At 34.3% G+C, this 24,081-nt stretch overlaps 2 protein-coding genes across 5 annotated transcripts; both read left to right on the forward strand.

The window, feature by feature from the left end:
* The first annotated feature begins 14,340 nt into the window (after positions 1-14,340).
* Positions 14,341-21,554, forward strand: LOC135141993 (vacuolar protein sorting-associated protein 26B-like). 3 transcript variants are annotated; one of them, XM_064073623.1, is made up of 5 exons: positions 14,341-14,511; positions 14,562-14,705; positions 20,067-20,805; positions 21,036-21,325; positions 21,372-21,554. In XM_064073623.1, exons 1-4 carry the CDS (start codon positions 14,509-14,511, stop codon positions 21,317-21,319), a joined length of 1,170 nt encoding a protein of 389 aa, XP_063929693.1. In that variant the 5' UTR covers positions 14,341-14,508; the 3' UTR covers positions 21,320-21,325; positions 21,372-21,554. The 3 variants fall into 3 exon arrangements, with proteins under 3 accessions (XP_063929693.1, XP_063929692.1, XP_063929694.1); XM_064073622.1 differs by having other exon boundaries at positions 21,036-21,554; XM_064073624.1 differs by having other exon boundaries at positions 21,045-21,554.
* Positions 21,555-22,467: 913 nt separating this feature from the next.
* Positions 22,468-24,072, forward strand: LOC135141960 (uncharacterized). Of its 2 annotated transcripts, none has more exons than XM_064073576.1 (4): positions 22,468-22,677; positions 22,758-22,809; positions 22,855-23,477; positions 23,541-24,072. In XM_064073576.1, the coding sequence occupies exons 1-4, from the start codon at positions 22,561-22,563 to the stop codon at positions 23,847-23,849; spliced, it is 1,101 nt and encodes a 366-aa protein (XP_063929646.1). In that variant the 5' UTR covers positions 22,468-22,560; the 3' UTR covers positions 23,850-24,072. The 2 variants fall into 2 exon arrangements, with proteins under 2 accessions (XP_063929646.1, XP_063929645.1); XM_064073575.1 differs by having other exon boundaries at positions 22,470-22,677; positions 23,526-24,071.
* Positions 24,073-24,081: the final 9 nt, after the last annotated feature.

Here is a 24,081-nt window from a genome sequence, read left to right on the forward strand (position 1 = left end):
ACCACTCAACTCAAGATCACACTTTCTACCATCATACATATCTCTTAATAAATGCAATTGTTCATTTTTTACAACAATTACTTATTATTAAAAGAACTTTCTCCAATCCATCGCGACCATAAAACCCATCTAGACAGCCACAATAAAAACAATGATTTCACACTACTTCTCCTCAAATCAGACATAATTGACCATAACACAACAAACATGAATCACAGAATTCGCATAAATTTGCATACCGCGAAAAAATTTATCCTGACATTTTCGAGCTGACACGAAAACAAACAAAGGCACATCGCCAAACGGGCGCCAGATTCCCGACAAGGCCGCGGCCTTCTTGATCCGGCTCACCAAGGGTCACAGTTCAAGTGTCACTCGATTTTTTCCACCGTGCGATGACGTCATTCCTTCAAAAAACAAAAGCAAGACGTGCGCCCGATTAGGTAATGCGGAGACTTCGACGCTGGAGTAGGAGACGAACCTGACGCGTCGCCGTTTTCTCGAAATGGAGAGTTTTCGCAGAGCTGTCCATAAATCGTCGCCATTTCTATTATTTATGGCCGAGTTTCGTGCGTCAGAAAAAAGTGCCAATTGTTGTAATGTCAATGCCAACCGCTGTCCACGTGTGGAATATTTTTGGGAGAAATTTAGTGAGATTGATGTTTTATTTGAAAAATTTTGACTATTATTTGCCTAGAAATTCTTGTGGGTACGAATGTGACGATCTTATGTTTGTGGGTAAATTATGACATGTTGTGTGGATAAAATAAACGGGTTTTTTAAATTACAATTACTAAAGTATTTATACATACATATACATTTATTTTCGGTAAATTTCCACATTACAATAAAAAAATTCACCTATTCAATGCTGATTGCACATTAAATTTAAAACTGATTAGATAAAAAATAAAGCACCGTTTTAATAACAATTCATTTTGCAATTATCTTTTGGTAATACATATATCTGTTTAATCCAGCATATTTGCATACACATTTTTGTTTAAAGTTACTGTATATCAAAAAATCTACTATGCCGCAGATTATTTGCCGCAATATTATAACAGAAATATTTTAACGAATGATTAATTTTGTTTCCTTGATGTTTTTTGTTTTTTAGAAAATGGTTTCCCGTTTCCGTCTTCCTGTCGCCTGTCGGCCTAGCAGTAATCTTACAAATTGCCAAACCAATTAGGTACACTGGAGTGTGAAGCATAACTCTATTAATTGTTTAATAAATAATCAGGTCATCTTAAAAAGTAAAATATTTGCAATAAACAAATATTGTGCCTAAAAACTAATAATATTAGTAATAATAATAATAATGATCCTTTATTGCAATATATTTTATAAATTTATGTATAAATAGAAACGAAAACTAAATAAAAGTCTAATTATTATTCGTGCAATTTGCTAGGTCAAAAAATATGTATTACTTGTGCTTCAGTAACACATGTTTAGTGCCTGTTATCCCTAATTTATAGAAAATTTTACATTTTAATAGATCTAATTTAAGCCTACATAAAAAACAACATTTTCTTAAAAAAAGTAGTAACATACTTAACTAAATAATATATTCAATACGAAAATGGTAAAGACCATGTTCAGAACAGCTGGACACGTAATATTACATCCTGTTAACACACCTTTGAAAATGAACAAATTTCCTGCTAAATTAAAAAGTATTTTAATTCATGGAATTCTAAAAATAGCAAACAATAGCTTCAAAATTCTGTTTTATCATTTCTCGAAGAGTCAGTATTTGTTCGGCTGTTTGTCAAGGGGGATGGAAGTTCTGTCTAAATACCTTTAGGCCAGTTTTCCTTGTTGCCTTTTTTACCAACTCTGTATATGTCAAAAAATTGTTAAAAAGTACAATGTAACGATAATTTCATTTCCAAGTTTATTGAGAAACATTCCAAATATGTACAAAATTTTCAAAAAAAAAAAGAATTATAGTAAAAAATATGTATTTTTAAGAATGAGATTTAGATTTTGATAATATTTCAGCTCAATTTCAACTTTGAATTTCAAAAATCTCTAAAACAATCACTCGATTCCGAATTGTAAATCCTCTGAAATTTTGGAAACGTTTTAGGTTATCATAAGCACGATAAATTATTAATCATTTTTTTTTTTTTTTGGTTTATGCCTCTAAAACAATAATGACATGATTTTACAATTTTGCCGATTTAATCCGATCGGGTTTAAGGATCGGATTATCGAACGATTTAGATGAAATTTCTAAACTGAAATCAGTAGAAAGTAGAAAGTTTTTCATCTATTTTAAGGTACTTTATCATGTTTTTAAGCAAACTGCCCAATTTTGACGTTGAAGTTGTTACTACTTTTTTTATAAAATAAAAAAAGGCAATTTTTGCCGTGAAGTTTTTTTAAATGCATTTTTTAACATTTCATCCCATTTTTAAGGCTATTTTTTAAAAAGTTGTGGATTTTTAAAGATTTTGATCATAATTCCAGCGGATCCATATAGAAACCGCCGACTTTGAGATTTGTATAAAAAAAAATAAATAAAAACCACTTTGAAGTCAAAATTGGCCTGTTAAAAATGATAACACTTTTTAATAAATTAAAAAACAAAATCTGGGGTGAAACGTACCATTTTACTTGTTACTAATTTCTCTCATTTTTTTTTTTGGTGTTATATATGTAGGTAATTTTATAGGCCTCCATATATACTCCTGCATGTGTGATTTATGAATCCGTGTCGCGTTTTCACCCTAGACATCCAGATTTGTGGGGAAGAAATCAAAACTGTGTAACATTTTACAACTTAACTTTGAAATTGTAAAACCGAATGCTTTAAAAACTTACAAGTTTAAAATTATTGTAAGCATGGTAAATCGTTAATCAAAATTTTTTCGTTTATGGCCTTCATTTTATAATTTTGTAGAACAAATGTTTCTTAAATTTTATAGAACTACATACTCCATGTATGTGTAATTTAAAATCCGTGTTGAGTAGACATCGACATTTTTGGGAAAGAATTGAAAATTGTATTTTACGATTTAACTTGAAAATTGCAAAACGAAGGTACTGAAATATTTAAATTTACCTATAAGGAGGATGATAAATCGTTAATCAAAATTTGTTCGTTTAAGGCCTCCCCAAAAAATAACATATTCCTGCATGTGTGACTTATGAATCCATGTTGAGTTTTTACCCTTAACATCCAGATTTTTGGAAAAAAATCATTTTCTTTTAATCGCTGATATTTGTGCTAGTAGTCGAATTCGGTCGAAATATAAACATAAACACTCGAAGTTAAGCGTATAGTGAGAAATTGATTACAAAACGAAAATCGCAGAATCTAATTTTTTAAAGAAGAAGAATTTATTGGACTATACTTCAAAGGGGAGAGAAATTCTGTCAAAATAATCTTCTACAAATTATTTTATTAAGTTTCTTTCTCTTGGTAGCGTCATCAAAATTCCAAAAACAACATAAATTTCTGTCCAGCAAAACTCAAAATAATAACAGTAATAATAATACCCAAACAACATCTGTATACAATACCACAAGGCTCCACTTTGTAAATTTCCCGGTGGACCCCCATGTCCTAAATCCGACACTGGATCCTCTATTAAAATTTTAGTTGAAAATTTTCAAGTAATAATTCGAAATTGGAGGCTTCAAAAAATGTTTTTTGATATTAAAAACTATTGAACATTTATTATTTACATTTCATTTAAGTATATTTATTAACATTTATTGCGGAGTTTTATACTAAATCCAAAAACATGAGAGAGAATGTAAAGTTGCCATGGTAAGTTTTTAGAATTGAGTCCGAAACACACTCATTTTAGGACACTTTTGAGTACGTAAAATAGCTGTTTTTGGGAGCGTATACAAACAAAAAATACATTTACAACAACAACTGCTGTAATGTTCTTTGGATGCTGTCTAGGGGTGTAAAAATATGTATATGTACTAATAAAATTTTTAATTCATTGACAACAGTTCCAGACATTAAAAATTTTAAAGAACTCTATAACAAAAATTTCAAGTAAGAATTTGAAGTTGATTTGTGTTTAGATATTAATAAATATTTCTTACAAAAAATAATTTAATAAATCATCATGAAAAAATGGTGACAAATTTTTACGATTTTGTAATAGTATCGGGAAGTGGAAATTATTTGCAATTTATTTGTAATTTCTATATTTTGTACAATTATATAAACTTCAGTAAAATACTTTTCTTTAAAAATGTGATTTTTTAAAAAACCAGTTAAGGATAAAAAATAAGGCACACGTGGGTAAACGGCATACGCCCCGGATCCTCCACATTCCCTTGACATTTCTAAAAAAAAACACTTCTTCCCGGCCGAAAGAAAGCTAAAATAACCTCATCTCGGAAATTTTTTGTTACTTTGTTTTTTCCCTGAAGGTCAAGGCCCGCTTCCTTCCAGGTAGCACGACGCGGAAGTAGCAACGTAACATCCTTGCAGGAATCATTTATAAATTAATGATCGAAGCGTTGAAAAAATAACAGATGCGCGACCATTTCTGTTATTACTAATTATTACATAATTGGATAAGCGCTTCATTGTATGGTAATACGATGTTATCACTTGTTACGGTTCGAATATTTTTTCCTGTATTGTTGGTATTGTGAGTTACGTTTAATAATGAGGTGGTGCTTTAAAGGAATGGGTGTTTGAAAGATCTATGGGTATTACGTGGAAAGTTGCTTGAAAAATGTTGTAAATCAATTTTCTGTATTGTCTTGTTTGATGTTAATGGTGCTAGAAGTGAATCGTTTGACTTTTTATGCGAATAACAGGACCATTAATAATAAGAGAAAATGTTAATAGTTTTGCGCTGTTAGTAACCTTTGGTGAATAGGTTTAACTGTGTGCTATGCGAATTATGTAAAAGATTTTAATTTTTACCCTGTTTATTTGATTATTACGACTGCAATTAATACAGTAGTTAATGGCACATATTACGCGATAATTTTCTTCTTGATTACGGCACTGAAAGCGTTAAATTACATTGATTTATGCAGCCATAATTTTTCATTCTTTATGACCAAACAACATTCCATATGTATCCATGATTCTCGTCTGCAATTTTATGAGCAGAATGATTTTAAGGCCGAACACGATTCTTGTATGTTCTTGGGTGCAAGGTTTTCACTACCCAACAACCATGACCGGATGGTACAAGTGTAAAGACATTTAAATGAAGCAATTCATTAAGATAAGCTCAAAACCAATGTAACATACTTGAATATGATTAGGTTTCACACAGCTCTTTAAAATAAATTATAAAAAACAAACTTTATAATCTGCTGTCATCCAAAGGCGAATTATAACACTTTTTATTGTAGTTTTTTATTTTTCGAGAAAGCATTGATACACAACTTGAAACGCACAAGTTTTAATTTAAAAAAATGAGTAGAAAGTGTTAAATTCAAAATAGACCAAATGAAAGCGAACAAATAAATTTTAGAAAACAAAACAAGAAACTAAAAAAACATTAATACATCTCTGTAGCAGGAGTATATGATTTATAAAAGATACATTTTTTTCAAATCCGTGAATACTTAATCCAAAATCGAAATTCTGAACATCTTCAAAATTATACAAATTAAGTATAATGAATAATTTATATTCAAAAATTAACAAAATTAAATTAAAAAATAAAAAAACCATGGCGTTTACAGAACTTCAATATTTCTATCCGCTCTCAGGAGATATAAGGCCGCGAAATTTTATCTGGAACGACCTGTAGGTATATCATTTTAATAACGTCATCTCCTAAATTTGCAAATAAATCCTTTTTAAAATGTGTAAAACATAATATGTCTAAAGATGTGTGGATTATTATTATTAATTAACACACATGTTTTTTAATCTTTCGTCAAAAAATATGTCTAAAAAAACTTGACATTTGATTACACTTTTTAAGGTGAGGGAAGTACTGTTCCTTTAAACTTTTTTTTATGTATAGCTAATACCTGCTAAAATAAAACCGATTTTGGCAAATGACATACCCTCTAACGAAAGAGAGGGTAGGTGGGCGGGGCTAGTACCTGCTAAGATAAGAGTGATTTTGGCAAATGAGATACCCTCTAAGAAAAGAGAAGGCGGGTGGATGGGGCTAGTACCTGCTAAGATAAGACAAATTTTGGCAAATGAGATCTCTCTAAGAAAATATAGGGCAGGTGGGCGGGGTTAGTACCTGCTGAAATAAGATCGATTTTGGCAAATGACATATCCTTTAAGGAAAGATTTTAAAATCATTATCACTCCCCCAAAATGTGAGATGGATTTTTTTACTATTTTTCCCAGACTCACCAGTTGATTGTTAAGAGCATAGTGTAGAACAGTTAATCCGCCATTTTTCAGACACCCGATGTACGTACAGGATGGTCCACGAGTAATAAAGAGCCTGAATAAATTTGAAACGCAACCCAAAATACATTTTCACCACTATCTTGGATATTATTAGAATTGCAGCTGGAGCATTAAATATAGTAACCTTACCACGGTACCCCGACAAAATCGCGCTAACAAAATAGCTCCCGACAAAGTAGCTTCATTTCGAAATAGCTCCGTCAAAATAGCCCAATATCTAAAAATCTCCACAAGGGAGTAAAAATATGACAAAAAATATTTGCATGCATTATTCTTTATTAAACATCATAATTTAGCAAAAATCAGAAACCACATTTTTGGTTTTTTTAACTATGGTATAGTCTGGTTATATCTATATCATGAAAGTTCCTGAAATAGTTATGAAGTTATGATTGCAGACAGGCAAAAACATGTTCCAAATTATGAAACATATCGACTCCTAACTTGTAGAGATACGTATTTTTTTATTATTTCTGTTTTCAATTAGATAATTGTTATTTTAGCTCATTTGTAAGTAGAGGCATATTCGCATATTACATATAGTACTGCATATTTGGTGTTGGCTGCATATTTTATAAATAATTTCCACTATTGCATTTTTTTACTGGTCAAAGATTTTTTATTTAGTCAGGTCAGGTAGTCCTAATCTCAAGCAGATAGGTAAAAGTGCGAGTTAATAAATGCAAGTACAGTGCAATGGTCGTTCAGGAGCGGTCTTACAATAGTTTAATTTACCAAGATATTGGATTGATTTTCTTAGAACGGTTTATTTTTTTTGTATATTTGAAGTCTGCGGCGTCCAGAAAAACGGTCGAAGCGGCGTTCGTTAAAGAAAGGTCCAGCAGAAACGGAAGTCGCGATGGATTCCAGAAAGACTTCGATTGGGAAACATCAAGAAGGAAATACGAGTTTAAATAGAGGCCACCGTCGGGAGCGGATTCATTTAGTCGAACCACGAGTCCAGCGAATGTTAAGTCAGCAAGTCGAGTGAACCACGGAGTTATTCTGTACATAATCTTAATAGTTATTAGTCGTGTAATTCGAGCTATTAAGAAATAAATTGTTGAGTTTTACCCACGCCAAATTTTATTCGCCCGAACATCGTAACAATTTTACTGTATTATTTTACTAAAATACATAGTTTTCTTTAGTTTGCAAGTTTTCTTAGTTATAATTATTCAATAAAACCTTGATTTGGCAGCTCTAAATAGCATTCTTTGTTTATGTTTTATAATTATTAGGTATACCATTTGAATTATAAGTTATCATTTTGTAAAAATTAGTTATTTACTAAATAATTGTGATAACCCAAACTTCCCGCCTTAAAAATTGACCTTGAAACAGTTTGAAAGGCCCGCGAAAAATTCAAAATTCAAAGTTTGGCCTTGGCTGTGATCGTCTAACAAATGAGAACCTACGTTGTGTGTTTTTTTTTTGTGGTTTTGAAAAATGGCGGGAAGAAGTTCTTTCATACAAGTGCATACACTGTCGAGAGCGCAAGAAATAATAGACAAATTAGGAGCCTTCCTAAGGAGGAAAAAGAAACGAAGAACGACAGACGCTCGATTTGCCCTTCTGGCGAGTCCGCAGGGCCAAGGCATCATCGGTCTTCATTCCCCAAAACCCCCTGGGGTTTTATTCACCGACATATTACATGTCAAACACCCTAAGATATGTGAAAGAAAAACACTCGCGAATTGACAGACATACACATATGAAAACCGAACGAACACAAGACCTACACATATGTAAATTGGATGGCAGAACCCGAATCATTATGAGAGTGTGGCGATCGAACAAAATATAGAGCAAAATATAGCAATTTCATTTACGAGCACAGCAAAATACCCAGAGGGGGCGTCGTAGCGTGAGCGAAGTTTGGAGCTCCCGGTCTGGGCTGGTTTCCCCCGCGACGGTGATTCTATCTACACCAAGCCTGCCAGACAGCACCCCTCCATGACGAACATGCCGTCCAAGCAGGCCGTTTCGGCCTAAAACTAGCGGTGAAGTCTGGTCAACTACTACCTCGTCGTCAAGACCGTTCCCACTGAAATCTGATTCAAAGCCTGCACGTCTTGTGCAGACAGCTAGGGGTTCGGTCTCGTCTCGTCTCGTCGAGATTTAATGGGTCTCGATATCGGGCTCGTCAAATCTCGAAACGTAGGTATCGGTCTCGGTTTTCGAGAGTCTCGATTATTATAGTCTCGGTATCGTCTCGCGAGAGTCTCGAAAGTCTCGAAAGTCTCGCTACAGTCTTTATTTCCTAGAATTGTTTTCCTACATCCACTGGGGTCAAGAACTTTCTGAGAATTAAGAAAACCAGTTCAATCTCTAATGATTTGTCGAGCATTGTAATATTATTCGCATTCGAATGTAAGTACGCTGACGTGCCAGACTGAGATATTATTGAGAAAGAATTGAAAAAAATTTAGTAGGCTTTACCTTGAACAAGGATCTTTGAGATGCAGTCAAAGAAAACAAATTATAATGAATCTGTACATCTTAATAACGCGATTGATAGTGACAGTGAACCTTCGACTGCAAGCACAGAAAAAAAACGAACTGTCAAAGATTTTTTTCATTTTGAAATGGAAAATAATTTTAAAATAGGTGTTTGTAAATTGTGTTCGACAAGAAAATGTATAAAAATGAAGGATTCCAACACAAGTGGATTAAAAAAACATTTAAAGTCAATACATCGAAACTCATATGAAGAAATATTTGGGGTTAATGTTAATGTCGCAGAGAAAGGGCAACTGAAATTGGAGGATGCATTTAAGTCTACTTCAAAGGCAAATACAGGTACAATATAGGTTTTTGTGTGAATGTGAATGTTATTTTTTTCTCACTTCTCGAATATATAATTAACAGGGGGATTTACCAAAGTTTGAAACGGCCGGTGCCGACGCAGTGAGTTCGAATTTATCCTTTTTCAGTCACGTTTTGTGATAATTATTAAAGCTGAATCTTTTGCGAAAAAATCATTAGTTCCAATTTAAAAAACAAATTATAAAATTATTAGCTACTCTTTGGGGGCTCGACTCTTTTTAAAAAAAGGTCCTACTGTGGAACTATAATTGGATATTAAAACCCAATTTTGGGTTGTTTTATGATTTTTTTTAGCAAAACTTAATGCCTCTGCCTCTGACGACAATTACATTTTTTTAGAAGTTGTGTAAAACAATAGTCTTTCATTGTCACAAAATGTGACTGTAAAACAAAAAATCAGAACTAACTGCATTGGTTGCTTCAAAGCTCCGTGCTCTGAAAATCTCTCAAAATCTTAAATAAAAAAAAAGATTTTACATATTTCATATAATAATACTCGTAATAACGTAATCACATGTTTTTAAGTAATAAGTTCTGATTACTAACCTATATAAATACAACTACGATTTTTTTGCTTTTCAGCATCTGGTGAAAACAGCCGATGCAACAGACATTTTTGTTAAAGAAACAGTTATATGGACATCAAGAAAAAGTTTGCCGTATAACTTTTTTGATGACGAAGCTACATAGAATTATTTCAAATTAATTTCTCCAAATCTATCAATGCCAAAAAAAGACAAACTACGTTGTACAACTCTCAAATATTTCGAACAAATGCGTGAAAATGTAAAACAACTTTTACTTGACACTAGCAGTAAAATTTCTTTTACTGTAGACGGTTGGACGTCTGTTAACAGAAAATCTTATTATGGAATAACAGCACATTACATAGATGACAACTGGAAATTATGTTCTCTAACTTTAGATTTTTTACCATCTGATGGAAAACATACAGGTTTAGACATTGCAAAACTCTTTCACTCATCTATAGAATTTTTCGGTCTTAAAGAAAAAATTCAAGGCATCACCATGGACAATGCTTCTGCCAACGACATGTTTATAGCAGAATTGAAAAAACTTCTGAATCAAGAAAGCATTAGATTTGACGAAAAAAATAGCCACTTCCGATGTATGGTACACATTTGCAACTTAGGCGTGAAAGATATTTTAAACACTCTAAAAATAGAAGAGGTACGAACAGAGGATCATGAAGATGATTATAGTGCTGATGAGAACAATGAAGAAGATTCTGAGGAGGAAAACGATGCTGATAGAATATCATTTGTTGAAAAAATTAGTGGAATATTTAAAAAAATACGTAAATCAGAACAACTATGCAATAAGTTTAGAAGTTGTTGTGAAGTAAAAAGAATAACCTACAAGGATCCTCCTTTAGATGTATCAACTAGATGGAACAGTACGCAGGCAATGCTGGAAGTTGCTTACAGTATGAAAGAAGCTTTACAACTGCTCTCTGAAAATAATGCCGTTTTAAAGCGCTATTCTCTAACTGCCTATGAATGGATTTGGGTGAACAAATTGAAAGAAGTTTTAAAATATTTTAAAAATTTTTCAGTGGTTTTGGAAGGAGAACAATATCCTACCTTATCACTAACCGTTATAGCCTTTAATTTACTACTTGATAGACTGGAGTCATTCATGAATTCATTGAATATTGCTGACGAAACCGACATATGCTTTTATAATGCATGTGAAAATGGAAAAAGAAAAATCCTGAAACACTGTCAAAAAACTAACTGGATTTATTGTGCCGCTCTATTATTAGATCCGCGTCATAACCTACGGAAATTCGATCAAACTGCATGGGGAAAAGAGTTGAAACATTATTCAGTGGTATTTTTTGAAAAAGTTTTTCAGCAGGAATACTACCCCCATTATGAGGACAGTGACTACCCAAAACATCAACCTACAAAATCAACGGCATCAACAGACAACAATCCCCTAAGCAGTATATTGGCATTTTTTGACGACACCACTGCTAATTTGTCTCCAGCAGAATGTTGGAGAACTGAGCTTAACCGTTATTATACAGAACCAGCCCCAGCACCTACCATAAACATTTTAGAATGGTGGAACATTCATAGAAGTATTTACCCTAATTTAGCAAAAATGGCCAAAGATATTCTAGCCATACTTGCTACATCCGTACCTGTGGAAAGAGTATTTTCAAGGGCAGGACAAATTATGCGGAAAGAAAGAAATCGGCTCACAGCCGAAACTGCACGAAGTCAATTGTGTATTGGTTCCTGGGCTCATTGCCCTCATGCAAATAAAATTATGCTTTGATTTTTTTATATACTCGTAACATACTCGTTTTTAATTATCTTTCTCTGTTTTATATTTTATTAGAATAGAACTAAATAAATGTTTTTTTCAAATTATTTACATATAATTTTATAAAACCGATACTCGAGAGTCTCGGCATTTGGTCTCGATCTCGCCGAGAGTTTCGGCAAAAGGTCTCGAAAGTGAGTCTCGCTTATTTTCTGGTATCGGTCTCGGGTATCGTCCCGAATTTTAAGCGATTCCGAGACGAGAACGAGATTAGTCTCGATGTTTGCGAATCCCTACCTGAGACAGCGCGATACATTCCGCTACCGCAACTAGGAACTGCGCCCATCGCCGACACTACATGTTATTGTGTTATATACCTTCAATTCTATTTAAATGTTCAATCTCTATGACTCTAATATGAAATTACAACCGAACAAATGTTAAAGTTTCAACAAAGAGCAATTAACAACATTTAAATTCGCCACACACTCTTACGGAAATTCAACAACAAATAATTCTTAATTGAGATTAAATTTGGACATCAGATAATTTACATGATAGAAATATTCATCAACAAAATATTTACATGACCAAACTTAGCAAAGATTTATAAAACAAAGATCTGGTGTGAAATAAACTTGTGCAAATAAAATATCCTGTTAGGTCAAAATTGCAGAGCATGGAAATTTACGTTCAATTCAAATTATACAACAAGGAAAATTACTGAGGCTAAAATTGTGAGATAAAGAAACATTGTATGAGGTGAGACATTACAAAGTTAACAAATTTACATGAGATTAATAATAATTCGTGTCCAGTCAAGTTATTGGTTAAAATTCAAACGTGAAATTATTCAGCTACATTGTGGGCCATTATTACACATACATATCCCCAAAACACATAAACAAGAACATGGCAGACAATCTGCAGGTCCAAAATGGCGTTGGACGAATTCGTCATTCCAACTAATAGGCGTCGAAAATATGCGATGCAAAAATGCGATGAATCCTGTGGCGTTGTTATAAACGATGGGCTAAATAAAAGGAATAAAAAAAAAAAGGCACGTCCCCCCATGACCCACAATGTTTGTTAATTTGTTCAATAGATTCAACAGTTAAAACATGTGCTCGTTTAAAAGAAACAAAATGGACGCTTCAAAATGGCTGTTGCCTGAACAAAGAACGGTGAAAATAACAACTCGTCTGCCGCCATCCAAAATACAGATTTCACAAATATAGCTAAATAAAGCATGGCCCGAAATAAAAATCACTTCCTGTAAAGCCCTACTGCGACGGATTTTAAATGAAAGATAAAAAAACGAGATTAGTGGAAAAAGGCGCACGCGTCGCTGTGTCACGAGGTCAGAAGTATCGTCGGGACTTGAAACTCGCCGCAAAACAGGTGTTCAAAACATACCTCTCCAAAGGTGCGAAGATTTCGACACGGCTTACCGCCAAAAGGAACGCAAAAACCTCGTCGTAAGAACGATGCGAAATCAGGAACACCCAATGGCTCAACGGGGGCTGCTAGATTTTCCAATGGAACGGATCAACACTGGAAAAGCAAGAAAACAACAGCAAAGGCACGGAATAACTCACAGTTAAAAATACAACCTGTTGCTCGAAGCGCTCGAAGGAAGTCGACCGTTTGTTCGAAGCGATCAGAGGGAAGTGGGCGGTTTTACCCGAGACAAAACCACCCTCGCTTTGCGCACGTCTGTTTCTTTTGGAGAGGTTGGTTGCCAACCTCTTCTTCTTACCAACCGTTTCTTGTGCGCGCGAAATTCATTTGAAATTTAAAAATTCGAATTGGATTCTTACATAATGTTCTGTGTTTTTCTAAAAACTGTGAATAGTCGGCAGTTGTAATTTGTGAAATAAAAATTAATAATAATTTTTTTCTGTCTACAAAAATTTCACACCGGGCTAATCTGACGGGGCTGTTTTGTCGGGAGCTCTTTTGTTGTTGAGCTATTTTTACTAACGCCAACAATTGCTGGAATTCTTCTTTGACTGCAATGGGGATTTTCGTTAACCATTTCTAGATCTGTTTGTTTTCGGTTTTTTTACAAATTACAAATTTTGTACTTTCCGTCAAAGTTTGAGGTTCAGATTGTATGGGTCAACACTTCGAACATTTATTGCATTAGTAAAAAATAAAACGTGTTTTTATCTTCCAATTTGAAGTTTTTGTCAAAACTTTTGGCAAGTGTTAAGGTTACTGTGTTTAATGCTCCAATTGTAATTATAATAATATTCAAGATAGTGGTGAAAATGTATTTTGGGTTGCGTTTCAAATTTATTCAGGCTCTTTAATACTCGTGGACCAGCGTGTATAAACTCTCATATCAAAGTCGGCGTTAACTTTTGCCGCCTTGTCGAAACAGGAACTATAATCATTTAATCAAGCTGCTAACGTGACGTCAATTGATAGTTGCTAAATAATAGTAGAGTTTTAAATTTCCAGTGGTAAAATGATATGCTAATTAATGTTTAATGATATATTTGTATAAAAGAGGTACTGGATTAAACAGATTTTTTCAATTAAAAGTTAAATTCTGGAAATTGGAAAATTAAAAATACATAGTTATCTTTTATTACGAAACTATTTTTATGTACACTAACTTTGAGGAACTTATTTTTTAATGGACGATGTCCTCTTTTTGTTAGCAATAACAAAGATTGTGGTGACAAACTTTTGACAATGTCTTCCCGCGTCAAAAAAAAACATTCTCTTTCGCGCCACTATTCAAGAATTCGATGCAATCAATCTGTCACTTCGACACATGCATCTTTCTTACATCGAAACCACCTGTCACTGATTCGATGTAACGTCCGCCATCTTGCAGGTGCCCACAACTCCCGATAAAATAAAATTCAATTAAAACAATGATTTTAAACTGAACAAGGCTGTGCCGTGTTGAAATATAAAACTCGAATAAAATAAAACGCCCCCATTTACACAATTCCAGAGACGCCGATTCGCGACACCACTGAAAAATGGTAAGGAACACTTTTCAGGCCTGTCCATAGGTTAAAATCGGTGTTTTTAGAGCTTTTTCGGATTCGGACAATCGGCTGAAATTGAAATTTACCTGGACGGGCAAGAGTCGAGGAAAACTGCCGAAGTGAAGACTGAAGATGGGAAGAAAGAAAGACTTTTGTTGTACTACGATGGAGAGACTGTGTCCGGAAAAGTAATAGCAGTTTTAAGTTGCTTCATTCGTAGTGGTAAAGGTTGTAGGGTGTTTAACCTGTAGACTAACGCGGGGGTCTGAGGGGAAGTGTTGATCAAGTCAGAGGCCTAGTTTAAGGGGTGCAACAAAAATATTAAATACAAAAAAAATTCAGTGTGTTAAGGGACTGTTGCATAACAAATTGCAGATTTGTTGTATGTAAGTATGTGTGACTTAATTATGGTGTTCAGTGTTAAAACTGAAAATGTGCATATTTCTCATTAAACAGATGGTTAATTTAAGACATTTTCCATTTGCATGTAAAGAATTAACCAACGTGCAAATATTTCATCAACTCTTGTTTTTATTAAAATTAATTAATTTTTATTTTTAACTGAAAAACCATCGTCATACTTTTGTTTTTTTTAACTCTTTCATGTTGTGTATGCATGGCCAGCATGATAACAGACAAAAACAGTATCGAATATAGAGTGGAATAGAGAATTGTTTGACATCAAGCAATATTTATTGACTTACTGACAATTACAAATCTAATGCACTATAAAAATACGTTTGCATGTAAAGAAAGTGTAACTACAATAGACAGATAAAGTTTTACCCTTTTATTTCTAATACATGTTTATTTAAATTATTAAAAAAGTAAAGTTGCAAACACCTTTAACGTTGCGCCTCTGAAAAGAACGATTCACTCCATTAATGTTAAGAGCACCAAATTTTTAAAGGATTTTTGGACAAAAATTCGTTGGATATTTTCGGTACAGCACAACCCTCACAAATGTTCATACTAACGTCATAACTTCCATCATTTTCTTTTAAAAAATCATTAGATCGGCTTCTACGTATCAACGCGTTAGTGTACATAATTCATTATTCAATTAGCGTTACAGCAAGTATTGCGCATGCGCAGTAGGTCTGTTAATGTGTGACGTATACCAAATAATAGCCTAAAACTGCGATAACTAATTTCAAATCCTAACGCGTAGATTAAAAAGATGACTAATTTTTTTTTGTTCTGTACTTTCCTGCCTTACAAAAAAAAAATCAAAATTCAGCAAAAAGATTTGCAATTTAAATTTGAAACAATAAAATGGATTATTTTGAATTTTTGCAACTCTAAGGATGGTATATTGCCACCCGGAATTCTTCTATTCGTCCTATTAATTAAATAAATGTGAATAATTTTATTGATTAAATAAAATATGGTTTATCCAATTTTCTCAAAATTCTGGGAACACAACACTATTATTGATTTTAATGGATGTGTTGTCATAAAAAATTGCAGAGGAAAATAAATGTTGCCTAAATGACCCACCCCTTTTTTTATTTTCATAGTTCGGACAAATTCTACCATGCCGCTTAATAATTCGATTTTTATTTATAAATCTAGTTTACACATCATTATCTTTATAATTCACGTCATCGCGTGATATATAACTTGTTGAACTTCACCTGAACGATCTGGTTATTTGAAAACTTATATACCTATGAAATAATTTTGCCAGAAGTAACGCCAAAACACGTATATATTTTTTATGATAATGGGAATGTAGCAATGGTACCCGAAGTCAAGACTCGGTATGGCACGGTGTGTTATTTCCCCAGACGCTTGACAGCAAAACTGAATGACTTTAACATATGAATTATAATTAACGTAAAATAAGCGTCTTATAAAAATAGCACAACTACGGTTACTGATATAAACCGCAGACCCAATTTGTAGAGATAAAGATTGTGCTTCTAAAATAGGATAAATTTCATTGTAGCACCAATTTAAGTAATTTTAACTTTAAAACACAAAATAAAAAATGGACATTCGTCCGACGGACTCGATCATTGGACCTCCTTAGCTTACGCTCAGGAAGTAAAAATCTGAAGTCGTAGATAAAATGTTGTATGTTACACGTGGACAAATATACATTACGCATACGGATGTGACTAAACCGCTCGGTTATATATTTGGAAATTATATTCATACACTACGTCAAACGTTCTAAAATTGAGCACAGCCTGTCTGTAGACAATGTATCTTTAGTCAGGTCAGGTCTATATATTATTTTTTTCTCATTTGTAGCCTAAATGTTTAATATTTTTATTTATTACGTGGATCGTTTGGTTCGACAATTGTATTTTTGCATTTTAACTTTTATTTTACTGCCGAAGATATTTAGAAAAAACTGCAGCTCCGATCTGTAGTATCAACTATGATACAGCTGTGATTCATTCATTCGTTTATTCATTGCTTTCATTTATTATTGTTACACGAGTGACTAATAAAAAAAAGATAATGCGTCATATTTATACTAATTTGCGCATTAAATGACATAATACAAGAAGTTTCATTGTTAAAAAATTCTAAATAAATACTTGTAACTATGTGTAGGAGACATAAGTTTACCTGGTATGACTCTAGCCTTTTGTGAAAAAATTAATTTTGGAAGTTTTCCATTTTATTCTAGTTACATACAGGATGTTTACTAAATATGCGGCAAAAATTTACGGAATTATTTCTTGGATAACTTTAAGATTTTTTCTCCTTGATGATTTTAGGGAAAACGCTTTGTTTCGAAGGAACAAGACGATGAAAGCTTATCAAAAAAAACAGTACTTTATTAATTCTGTCCTCATATACTGCCGACCTTTTTCAAAAATATCAGAGTTGTTTCTAATTGTATAACACCCCTCAATGGAGTCGAGTTCATTTTCCACTGGAGTTGTTAACGGTACACTAAAGTTTTCAAGTATACCCTTAAAAAAACCAAGGAATTTAAGTATAGGGATCGAGTAGTAGTAAATCTTTCAGAAAATCATTGCAGAACAACATTTTTTTTTAATAATCCAATGAATAACCCGTCGCATTTTTGCCGCATGTTTAGTAAACACCCTGTATATGAGTCATTCTAAATGAACTAACTCACTCAGTTTTTTTTAATGTGGTGAAATTGTAGAATATTACAAAACATTAGTCGTTGGTATTAATTTTAACGTATCGCACCCATTTATTTTGTTGTAACTTTTAGTCAAAAATGATTTTGACAATTAAAAATTATTATTTTTATGAAACTGTATGTCTGTCTGTCCATCTGCCGCCCCGATTTTTATTAGCAGACTTCGACATTGCGGAAGTGATGCTCATTGTCATCCGATCGCCAGCGCTATTGCAGTCGTGGCCTACAACTTCAGGAATTCTTAATAACAATACTGCTTTTTCGCGGTTTTCCTCAGATGTTAAAATGCGTTAAAAATTAAAAATGACTGTTCAATATCACAATTTTCGTGATGATCTTGATTAGATAAACCCTGATTTGCCTCAAACGTCAACCGAGGTTGAGACTGCACTGCGTCGTTATTAATATTTGTCTGGTTGCTTGCCCATCACTTCGACTGTGCCTAACTCTGTGTATTACACAGATAACCTCCGAAAGTACTGGACCGATAGTTGTCACATTTTGTATTTATATTAGGAATATCATGTAGATGGTAAAACGCTAACCAAAATTTGTCTAATCATCCCACCAATAATGTGATGACGTCACTTCAAAATTGTACATAGTAAATGGATTTTAAATTGTATAAAATAACATAGTCCTACACATGTAGTTTATGGTTCCGTATTGAGTTTTTACCCGAAACGTGTCCAGATTTTTGGAAGAAAAAAATCAAAATTATAAAACAACATTTTTCAATTTAATTTTGAGTCTGCAAAACCGAATGTTTTGAAATCTGGGAGATGTTTTAAAGTTATCGTAAGCATGATAAATTTTTGATCAAAATGTATTTGCTCGTCCCCCCTAAAAAATTGACGTCACCTCAAAATTTTGCTGAATAAATCCTATCTTAAATGTGCAAAGTGTCTATACTTGTGATTTATCACTGCATTTATATTTTTTAGATTTGCTTATACGGGGTGTCTCAAAAAAATTAATGACCGCGTCAATTTATTATTTTATTGTTTAAATCAAGAATTTCAAAACTTAATACTTCGAGATCTTGCAGGCGTTTTAAAGTTATTGTGAGTATGATAAAGTGTTAATCAAAATATATCTGTTTATTCTCCCCCAAAAAATTTATGTCGCCATCTCAAAATTTTGCCAAATAAATTCTACCCAAAATATGATGAGTTTTTACGTGTGATTTATTACTGCAATTTATTTTATTGACTAAATCAGGACCGGCTCACTCCCTTTTCTTAGAAAATTTTGGGAATACAATACTGTTATTTTTAGTATTACACTGCACCAATCCAAGTTGATATACGTGTCCTTGTTTTTTCTTGCACTGGTAATACGCTGTGACTAGTATTATCCATGTTGATGACGTCGTCACAAATTTTTTATTGGTCAAATGAAGAACGAGTCACCCCATTTTCTCGAAAATGTGAAGAATGTCTTTATATAATAATGATAAAATAAGAATTATAATATTCAGAACATTTTGTTCGATTGTGGTTTAATTAATAATTTTAGTCCCGTGTTTTGAGAAGACAAACTCATTCAAATCAAACTAATTTCTACGAGATGAATTATTTTAAGTTCACCATAGTGAGTCATCAGAATCTGACAGCGGACTGTCAGTCAGTAGCGTAACATGCACACTTTAGAAATGGAGAGGTTTTTAAATTGCAAACAATAACAGGCAGAAACATAACTTTAAGTGAACTGGTCAACACGCTAGCACGAATGCGGATGAATCTATTAGGCACTAATCTAAACAGGTACAGGTACCCATCGCAGGCAGAAAAATTCTCTATGATAGATAAACGATGACGGACGCCTCTGAGGGTGCGCCCATTCGAAAATGGTGGATGTTTCATTGTACTTCAGGAGCGAGGGAAGTTCTGTCGAAACAACTTTCGACCAATTTTTATTTGAATAAAACGCTACAAAACACTAAAATCTTAACACTTTACGAAACTAAAAAAAAAGTACGTAAGGTGAGATCCACGAATTGCGGCGAACGTTATGTTAAAACTAAGAGTAACTAATTCTCAAAAAAATGAAGAGAGAGTAGAACAAATAGACTAATTATGTATATTAATCGATCCTTATTCGCTGTAGTTTTAGACGTTCTCTCATAACTGGAAATCTACAAATTTGTTACGCTCTTAAATAAAACTCAACGTTTTTTTAAACGCCTCTGGATCTGTAAGCCACCCGTTCGAACTGTCTAAAAATTTCTGTGGGTTTTCTTATTTACATGAAACCCTTAAGTTACTGGTATTGTTTTATTACGAGTGTGTTTAAAATGGATGATTTTCCAATAAACTGTCAAATTTGATTGTTCAAGTAGAAAGGTACTCAATGGACATGAATATTTAAATATAGTAATAACAATGATAATAATAGTGCTAACATTGTCTTTCAGGTGAACATCAGTCTGAAAAAACCTGGGAGCAAACTGGAACATCAGGGTATAAAAATCGAGTTCATCGGCCAAATCGAGATGTTCTATGACAGAGGCAACCACCACGAGTTCATTTCCTTGGTGAAGGAGCTAGCCAGACCCGGAGACATGATCGCGCACACGTCCTATCCATTCGAATTCAGCTGCGTGGAGAAACCCTTCGAAGTCTACACAGGCGCCAACGTCCGACTGAGGTACTACCTAAAAGTCACCATCATCCGGCGACTGGCCGATATCGTCAAAGAACTGGACATCGCCGTGCACACCCTCTCCAGCTACCCTGAGATGAACAACTCCATCAAGATGGAAGTGGGAATCGAGGATTGTCTGCATATCGAGTTCGAATACAACAAGAGCAAGTACCACCTCAAAGACGTGATCGTGGGCAAAATCTACTTTCTGCTAGTCCGTATCAAGATCAAGCATATGGAGATCGCGATAATCAAGAAGGAGACGACTGGTACTGGGCCTAATACCTTCACAGAGAACGAGACGATCGCCAAGTACGAAATCATGGATGGTGCGCCTGTCAGAGGCGAAAGCATCCCCATTCGAGTGTTCCTAGCGGGGTACGAACTCACCCCCACGATGAGAGACATCAACAAGAAGTTTTCTGTTAGGTATTTTCTAAATTTGGTGCTTATGGACACGGAGGATCGGCGGTACTTCAAGCAGCAGGAAATCACGCTGTGGAGAAAAGGTACAGACATGCTTTTTTTTTCAACAATATGCGTTAAAATTTCCCTGTCCATAATAATTAACTGCAAAGAAAATCATTTCCAATTTTTATTTTTTTTTAATTTCGGCCTCTTATAAAGTAAGTCCACACTGCAGCCAATATTGCCGTCAACCTTAGACACAATGCAATTAAAAAGCGTTTTAAGGATACTTTTTCAATAAACTTGAATAATCTATTTTCCTAATTTACAGGTGATAAAGTCCGAAAACCGAACCTCCAAAGCCCCGCCATCCTCGCAGGCACCCAGACGCTGGAAAACACAGCTCCTCAGGAGGACGATCAAGAGAAAACAGAACCTGCACAGAAAGAGGATTTTTTGAGGGCCCCCAACTCCCAGTCGAACGATAAACTCAATGCTAGTGACCCCTTTGATCAAAGAATTTCCTCTCCGACTGAAAGTCCACCTGAAAGTCAAATACAAAACATGACACGAGAGGCAGGTGACGGTCAGAATGACCCTGAAAATACCGAGTGATACAAGGTGGTTATTTACATGAATCGGACAGTCCTAACTTGATTTGTTTTAGAAGGAAGATTTGTGATTGAGGTTATGTAACGGGGACTTTGGGGCGTAAATGCGTGCACGTTTTGTAAATATGTAATTGTTATTTACAGTTGAAATTGGCATTCTGTATAAATAAGCAAATTTATTATTTACACATATAATTATTGTATATTTCTCATATAGGAAATAAACAAGTTGGAAAATTTATGCGCAGAGTGAAAGGGAATCAGGTTGCTGCGGATCGAGGGTGTCAATGCTATATTTTTTTCCTTTTTTAGAACTGCAAATGGGCTTAATGTTGTTATTTTCAGTTCATTTATCACAAATTTAAGATTTAATGTAACAAAAATAGGTTTGACAAAAATGAAGTATGTTGTGATTCACGTTCGCCAATATAAACTTTTGAAAAATAAAAATGTAAAATCAAGAAGCTGTATGCCAGGTTCGCCAACATAGATCCGCTTGTAAATTTTTTGCACACAAAAAAATCAAAATACTTCATTGCGAGCCTGTAATGTAATTTTATATGGAAATTAGAAAAATGTATATCATAATAAAATAAGCAATAAGCCTCTGCAAAAAAAAAGACACAAGACGGAGACAGGAGGGACAGGAGTACCAATATCATGAACATGTTTAGCTCCAAGTGGGCGAAATTCGTCCAAAAGGATAAAATATTAAAAGGTTTATATTTTTTGTATAAGATTTCAATTACATTTGTAAATGCATGCATATTATATCCAAAAACTCACCTAACCTTAAGCGAAGACTTTCACCTTTCCCGCCTGGAAACAGTATCCATACCATATACAGTTTTAATCTGGTACTCAATAATCATAAATGTCTCACGCATTTCTACACAATTCACGCAAAAATGATGAATTTTTACACACAATTAGAAGACTTCAAAATGGCGCTACTTCGAACATCCAGTGATCTCTAGCAGGAGTGCCAACCATTGCGCAAACAAATATTTCCAAGTTAGCGTAAACCTAAATATGTATATGTGTTTTGAACATGTGAGATTCTAAAAGCATTAAAATTAAGATAGATTTCCGTACCTACACCTGCTTTTTAGCAAAATATATTTTTTAGAAGAAACGTCAAAGTCATGTGGCGCCCTCACCGCCGTCTGTCACTTGTCATTCAATGCCCAAATATTTTCCCAATTTTCATACTTTTCCACCCTCGGGAGCCCCTTTGCCGTCACCATGAAGAAAAATCACCCTCGTAAACCCTCCAGCGGGCGTTGTTGTCGCTGTTCGTGTGATAGCCCCAAACACGTCGCCTCCCCCAAAATATCGAATATTGCCGCCGAAAGGCTGACAGTAAGTAACATTTCAAGTTTTGCCGCCTCCAAAGTCAAATCGTAACGGTTTTGGTGGTGCCACTGATCATTTCCTTGCAGCTCTTGCCGGGGTTTCTCTCGAAAGGGGTCAAGTCTTTGAAAGCTTCTCCAAGTAAGTTAACCACGTGTTTGTGTTTGTAGTGAGCTTTCCTTGTAGTCTCAGACCATGACGACAGCCCCGTGAACCCCCCCAAGGTGAGGCGCTCGTGGCGACTGTGCAAGAAAAATCAGCCCATGACAGTGTCAGGCTACTTCCACAAATTGATTGAAGATAAAGGGAAAAGCATTTTTCGAGAAATTAAGGAGAAATTGAGAGAAGAGGAGCCTGTCGATGAAGGATTCGAAAGGAGGATTTTCCAAAATTTACACAATTTTGAGCTGAAGGACTCGGAATTTTATAGGAAGGGGATCGAGGAGGAGGTGGCAGCTATTAATAACGTCCTGATAGGGGAAGGGCGAAATATGTCTAATAGAAAAAGGGTGTACAATGAGGAAGATAAGGAAAATTATCCAATCAAATTCCCCTACGTGCCTCCTTCCAGCTGGGTTTTCCAGACCCCTCCAAATCGAAAACTCAGCTATAATCATGTCAAAGTTGATGATAAAGGAATAAAGCCCGCCGTTATTGAAACCCGCAATGAAAAAAAGGTTGTGTATGAAATGAACAAGAAGATTAATGTGGATCTGACTGGGTTCAGCAACAACCAAGAAATCAACATTGACAAAAGATACATGGTGGAAGTCGCAGGGTCTACTTTTACTGAAGAAGAAGATGACAAGGTTCGAATTTTTTTTTTAAGTCGCTTTTGCTAATATTGCTCTTCATAGATTGATTTTCTCCAGAACGACTCTTTGGAACTCGAGAACCACTTCCTTAGCCTCACTTGTCGTCCAAAGAAGGTCACCACAGCACTGCCAAGGTTTGCTACACTTAAAAGAAAACGTGATATTTTTGAGCCTCAACCAGGTTGTTCGACTGACGCAGACGATTACAAACCGAACGTTTGTTTTTTGGATTCTCTGAACTTGACCAGTTTAGAGGAATCGTTCACTTTCAAATTTACAAGTAGTGATAATGTTGAAGGGTCTACTACAGGACATCTCTTCGATTATGATGGGAATAAGAAAAATTCGTTCAATTTTCGTTTCTAGACTGACTGCGTATGTAAATAGGGAGAGTTTTTATTTTATTTTCTTATTACTTTTGTGGTTTTTCCTGTGCAATCGTTATAATGGAGTTTTTCGATGATTTTATCGTTCCTATGCAATATTAAATTAGATGTGTTCAATTGAAGAATATTTAAATTTGATTAATTTAAACGATCACTCGTGATTAATTACTATCTTAAGCAAAACTGTTGTTAATAAAATACTTTATCCCAAA

The sequence above is a fragment of the Zophobas morio genome, unplaced genomic scaffold (genome assembly GCF_036711695.1).
Source record: "Zophobas morio isolate AGI-343-1 ecotype UQ-CSIRO unplaced genomic scaffold, CSIRO_AGI_Zmor_V1 ptg000046l, whole genome shotgun sequence".
In the NCBI taxonomy this organism is placed as follows: Eukaryota; Metazoa; Arthropoda; class Insecta; order Coleoptera; family Tenebrionidae; genus Zophobas; species Zophobas morio.

What these genes read in the sequence shown, in the direction of transcription:
- LOC135141993 (XM_064073622.1), top strand. An exon ending in GAGAGACTGTGTCCGGAAAA is followed by an intron (nt 14,706 to 20,066) that starts GTAATAGCAGTT and finishes ATTGTCTTTCAG; the next exon opens with GTGAACATCAGTCTGAAAAA. An exon ending in AATCACGCTGTGGAGAAAAG is followed by an intron (nt 20,806 to 21,035) that starts GTACAGACATGC and finishes CCTAATTTACAG; the next exon opens with GTGATAAAGTCCGAAAACCG.
- LOC135141960 (XM_064073575.1), top strand. Translation starts at nt 22,561, where the DNA reads ATGAAGAAAAATCACCCTCGTAAACCCTCCAGCGGGCGTTGTTGTCGC. An exon ending in GTCTTTGAAAGCTTCTCCAA is followed by an intron (nt 22,810 to 22,854) that starts GTAAGTTAACCA and finishes CTTTCCTTGTAG; the next exon opens with TCTCAGACCATGACGACAGC. An exon ending in CTGAAGAAGAAGATGACAAG is followed by an intron (nt 23,478 to 23,525) that starts GTTCGAATTTTT and finishes TGCTCTTCATAG; the next exon opens with ATTGATTTTCTCCAGAACGA.